This window comes from Lactuca virosa, chromosome 6 (assembly GCF_052849685.1).
Source record: "Lactuca virosa cultivar CGN04683 chromosome 6, Lactuca_virosa_CGN04683_v6, whole genome shotgun sequence".
Lineage (NCBI taxonomy): Eukaryota > Viridiplantae > Streptophyta > Magnoliopsida > Asterales > Asteraceae > Lactuca > Lactuca virosa.
Genome location: NC_136431.1, coordinates 142,088,663 through 142,094,397, shown reverse-complemented (window position 1 = coordinate 142,094,397; position 5,735 = coordinate 142,088,663). Strand labels below are relative to the sequence as shown.

General features: G+C 35.7%; 1 protein-coding gene across 1 annotated transcript; it reads right to left on the bottom strand.

Moving 5' to 3' along the window:
- Positions 1–574: 574 nt before the first annotated feature.
- On the bottom strand, positions 575–3,000 carry LOC145120776 (Vacuolar protein sorting 55 (VPS55) family protein). The gene is made up of 5 exons (XM_079056570.1): positions 2,862–3,000; positions 1,892–2,022; positions 1,765–1,804; positions 1,351–1,435; positions 575–1,087 (listed from the first exon to the last, which is right to left on the bottom strand). Exons 2-5 carry the CDS (start codon positions 1,988–1,990, stop codon positions 886–888), a joined length of 426 nt encoding a protein of 141 aa, XP_078912696.1. The 5' UTR covers positions 1,991–2,022; positions 2,862–3,000; the 3' UTR covers positions 575–885.
- Positions 3,001–5,735: the final 2,735 nt, after the last annotated feature.

The following is a 5,735-nucleotide window of genomic DNA, read 5'->3' as shown; positions in this document are numbered from 1 at the left end:
GATTAATATCTGAGTTGGAGGCCGAGTCAAAATATTCGAGCCTTTTGGCCGAGTTGGCCAAACTCACCTAAGTTGGAGGCCGAGTCAAAATATTTGAGCCTTTTGGCCGAGTTGGCCAAACTCACCTAAGTTGGAGGCCGAGTCAAAATAACTTGTTGAGTATTTAGTTTAAGTTGACCAAATTTTACAACCATGTAACTAATACAATTTTAAGTTTCAAACTTTTAAAAATATGTCTCTCTTATCATATGTTCAACTAATGATAATATTTAAATATACAACTTTTTAATTTAATATGAAATCATTATTTAATAGATAACAATAACGATTTAGTTATTTTTAACAAGTTATATGTTATATTTATTTTAACTATATAACATTGTTAATACAAATCATATTTATTTCTATTTTAACTATATAACATTGTTAATAGAAATCATATAATAAACATGTTTCAACCGGTTCAACATATAACAAACGTGTTCCATATTTCATTTAAAACGCCATTTCATTGCCTAAATAAATAAATAAAACATCTCCACATAATATGGAACACAACCCCCAAAGCATCTGATTCCCAAAAACACCTGTAGAAACCAACTTCCAAATTCCCCCAAATATGTAAAACCAATTACACAAACAAGAAGTTATAAGCGGAAGCTCTTTCTAAACAAACCCAAGTCACAGTGACTTGTAACCAATGCAACAAAACTTGCACATTGTTAGTTTATCTAGAGAGAACACAATAGAATAGAATACATTTACACAAACAATAAGATGAGGCTCCAAACATATCAATCAAAACCCCATCGATTTTTTTTTTTTTTTTTTTTTATTTTGAAACATCAAACACATACGATGATGATGATGGGGATGGGGGTCGGATCAAATGGAATGATACCCTCCGCCATCATCAGTGTTATGGAGGCCAATGAAACAGAATATGGCAGTAACAAACACAAAAAGAGACGAAATCTCCATTGCGAAGGCCCCCCATGTAATGACATCTGCATGCTTCAAGATTATAGGAATCGCAATGCTTCCTACTGCTGAAGCTCCTGTCAAGAACTTGGTCGCATCCACCCAACTGTTGTTTATAAATCAATCACACACACACACACAAATATATATATATATATATATATATATATATATATATATATATATATATATATATATACCCAACAAAGGTACAGGGATCAGGATGGGGAGGAGGGTATTCACGTCTTTTGCACAGACAGAGATAAGTCCTTGTCCCATCTTTTTGTATGAGACAGAAAACTTGTACATCAGTCTGAGATTTGGTCATCCTATATCAGTAACAAGTGGTGGGTTAAATTAAATTCACACCTGTTTTCAGATTCGGCAAACAGAACAGAAGTATCTGCTCCAGCAAATAATATCAATGGCACAGGGAGAATCACATACATAATTGCTGCAATTAAGAAAAAAAAAAAAAAAAAAAAAAAAACATTCCGTTACGTTACTTTGGTATAATTATTATTTGGTAAATGTTTCTTTATAACTTCATAAATCCAAAATTATATGTTTCCTATCAAGTTATTGTAATGATGCTAATGGAGGACAAAACAACAATTTCTAAAACTATGAAAATGTGGTGTTAGCTGATGGCTGACATCCAAATCAAAAAATTTATTTATATATATATATATATATATATATATATATATATATATATATATATATATATATATATATATGAATAATTAGTGTAGGAAGCGGGGAAGGGAGGAGTAGAGGTACCTGTTAGCATTGGCCACCAATTATTGTACAAAACACATGCCTGTGAGTGTCATCATGATTCATGAAAGATAATGATTAAACAATAACAATTTCTTCAATTAATAAGTTTTCAATGTTTGAAGCTTACTAGTATTTGCAATACGATCCCTCCAGATACCAAAATTGCCAAAAGTGCAAGTTTTCCAGAGTACAGACAGGTTAACAGATAACCTGGTAAGTCTGCCATCCTTTATTTGTCTCAACTCATGAGGGTTTTCACTGAAAATGACCAAAAAAAAAAAAAAAACATTGGAATTTGAACAAATTCACTAATAAGAGCTGTATGGTAACAATAGTCATATACTTTTGTAATCAACATGTATGGAACAAAAACTTACTTGCATTGATTTGTTAATAATAGCATATTACAGCATATGGTACTTTGAAAAATCTACCCAATTACAATAATGTCATCCATATACAAAGCAACTTTCACTGCTATAATTGGGTAGATTTTTCTAAGTACAATCCTGTAATAAAATCTTAAAAAGAGACCAATCATATGATGATATATAATGCACATATAAATGATAGTCCGTTGCTCTTTCCTGCATTTAGCCCTAATAATTACAAAGAACTTTGAAGGAAAAAGCTCATCTATGTACAACTTATATCTCGAATCTTATATGTTGTACTTTAAATGATCACAAACATGATTCATTGCTCTCTGCAGGTACAATTTCAAGAATATGTTATGGTTAGATAATCTGCTATTAATCTGGCCTCTTAAGTACTTTTGTAATCAGTTCCTGCTTCTTTCATCTTCATCTAAACTAATAATCGAAATATTGTGTAGATATGATATGAGGTTCAAATCCAATCTGTTCGTAATAAGCCTCCACCCCCTCTTTCTCTCCCACTCTTGACAATCCAACACAATTATATCGCTGCTTTTCAACATAATCGCAAAATTAAATACAAAAGGAATCAAACTAATTCATCAATTAAATTCTTCTCTGGAGAGACAAAATTCCAAGAAACTGTACATATATCAACTGATTAATAAACACACGCTATTGAATTGAAGGTAGAAATTCTCGAAAGAGATAAATTCGTACCAGACGATGATGAATCGATGATAACTTGCTTTGGAATAGATCAAGTTAGGGTTCCCAATTGGGAGATTTTCCGTAAAGATTTATCGATAAAAAGGTATGTAGGCGATTATTTCTTTTTCGTTTATTTCAAATAATAGGTACTAGTACTAGGACTCCCAACTGATCTGTCTCAAGCGACCCATGACACTTCAGTTTAGTTTCTTCTACAAAACAAGTCCTCTGTCTATTGGCGCAAACAAATAGACCCTCATTTCTTTAAACTATTAACAACAACCCTACATTAAACTTTTAATAACAACCCTATATTTTCTTTAAGGGCGGATGCATTAAAAACAATTAGCAAGACGCTCGCACAAAATTACAAATTATATGCGAGAGTGGAACTAACCTCCAAGGTTCCCCAAAATACCACACATAACTCATTAGCCTCTCATGGATATACTCAAATAAGACCCTCTGGTCAATGTATCTCAGTGGGACCCTTCGGTCCCACAACTCGGGTGGACCCTCTGGTCCTAACTCAGTAAGCTCAGAATAATACATAGCATATATCACAAGGACATAAAACAAGATATCTCAATACACAGTATAAGCACATAAGACCCTCCGGTCACACATAGATTACACTCAAGGTAAGTATAGTGAGAAGACTCGCCTCGTAAACAAGCAAGTAATAACCTCATACACGAATCCCGAACTAGCCTCCGCCTAACACACAGTATAAGCACATAAGACCCTCCGGTCACACATAGATTACACTCAAGGTAAGTATAGTGAGAAGACCCACCTCGTAAACAAGCAAGTAATAACCTCGTACACGAATCTCGAACTAGCCTCCGCCTAACAGATAGGATAATTATCTCTAATTAATACTCTATTCACAACTCTAAATAAATCAAGGCTATTCTCTTTATCTCAAACTCTTGGAATGGGTAAAAGACCATTTTACCCCTCCATGACTCTCTTAACCCTGTCTTGACCAATACCCTAAAGTCAACAGAAGTCAACGCCCGAGTCAACAGTCCATGTTTGACCCGACTTGCCGAGTACATCTATGTGACTCGTCGAGTCCACTCGTTTTCCTTAGAAGTCTCATGAAAGTCCAGCTCAGCTCGTCGAGTTGACCTCCAACTCGGTGAGTTATTGCATGATCAAGCTCATCGGGACAAACCCTAACCGACTCGTCGAGTCAGTTCATAGAATCGGCGAGTCCCTTCAATCTGATTTCTCATTCAGACGTTTTAAAGCATATCTATCACTCCAAACACTAGATCTAGCATCCCAAGACTCGATTGTTACGTAAAGCTTCGATCTTTACGTTCATGCATGGGCAACTCGATTAGATTTGAGACTCTCTTAGCTCACTACAATCATTTAGGGTTTCACACAGGGAGGCTGGGCAACTGGTGAGGCGCAAATGAGAACATAATTTCTCTTAAATATGCCCCAAACCCAGGGATTTAGGGTTTCATATCACAGCGCCAACTCGGCGAGTCGGGTCTCTGACTCGTCGAGTTCGTCACTTAACCCCCGTGGCCAATCAGGACTCTACTCGACGAGTTGAGGCACCAACTCGCTGAGTTACTCAATAAACCCCAAAAATAAATATATAAATAATATACCTGGGAGTCCGGATGTTACAATTCTCCCGCACTAGAATCATACTTCGCCCTCGAAGTCATGCTCTGCAAATAACTCTGGGTACTGATCGCGCATCTCGGACTCCGGCTCCCACGTCCACTCGGATCCTTTCCGATGTTGCCATTGGACCTGAACCAAGGGCACCTCCTTGTTCCTCAGAACCTTCACCTTCCGATCTAAAATCGCTATCGGCCTCTCAATGTAATTCAGGCTCGCATCCACCTTAATGGATCATAAACATCTTATTCTCAAAAATATATCCATACAAATTGTTAGGTGAAGTGCAACCCAAATGGACCATGCCGGGTCGGGTCAAGTCATACCAAATATAGTTACAGCCTTAGACACCTTATCCAACAATCTCCCACTTAGATAAGTCTGATAACTATAGCTGCAAGTATAACTTCAGGAACCAACCAGCAATCGTAGCTCTTTTAAAACTCTGTTGAACTATGAAGCGCCATTTTAGATAAGTGATCATATAATCCTCTGTTCTCAAGATATCAGCCTGTCACACCCTCGAACTAGACGGCGGAAACGTCCGAGGGCTCGTGTGACTTAAATTGAAATATCATCACAATGAATATACATGAAACATAACATAAACATCACCATGCATTAATACATTACAACCGTCATTGTTCACACCAAATACATTGTTTACATTACATAATCCAAAACATAAATTGTTTATCGATTGACATCACACAAAAGACGTTCAGAAACACGCTTGGTAATTCTTCATTCTAACGATTACTTGAGAACACAAGTTATTTTGAAAACGGTCAACATATATAATGTTGGTGAGTTCATAAGCAGGTTTGATGTGAAGATGTTTTGTATCGTTTGTAAAACCCAGAAAATCCGATATTTTCTTAAACAAAAACTGTTTACGGAAAAGATGTGATGATCCCATAAGTGTATATGTATGTGATTTCAAAACATGTAAAAGTGAATGTTCATCATAATTGTTCTTTGTATTGTAGTTGTTGTATGTAAAAATGAATAATGTCGTTCCCCGGAAAACCCGATGTTTTCCAATTTAAATAGTATGATAGTTTTGTATTATTGTATAAATCACTTTGCATCGCCACAGTGTATGAATATGATTTCTCATGAATTATGATATGGTAATGGATCTCTATGTGAGTCGTTATAACCATGCATAATAATGACTATTTCGCCTGTCTTGGCATTATACCAAATGCCGGTTTTGAATTAAGATTTTGTCAC

What these genes read in the sequence shown, in the direction of transcription:
- LOC145120776 (XM_079056570.1), bottom strand. Translation starts at nt 1,990, where the DNA reads ATGGCAGACTTACCAGGTTATCTGTTAACCTGTCTGTACTCTGGAAAA. An exon ending in GGATCGTATTGCAAATACTA is followed by an intron (nt 1,805 to 1,891) that starts GTAAGCTTCAAA and finishes TGACACTCACAG; the next exon opens with GCATGTGTTTTGTACAATAA. An exon ending in TTGGTGGCCAATGCTAACAG is followed by an intron (nt 1,436 to 1,764) that starts GTACCTCTACTC and finishes TCTTAATTGCAG; the next exon opens with CAATTATGTATGTGATTCTC.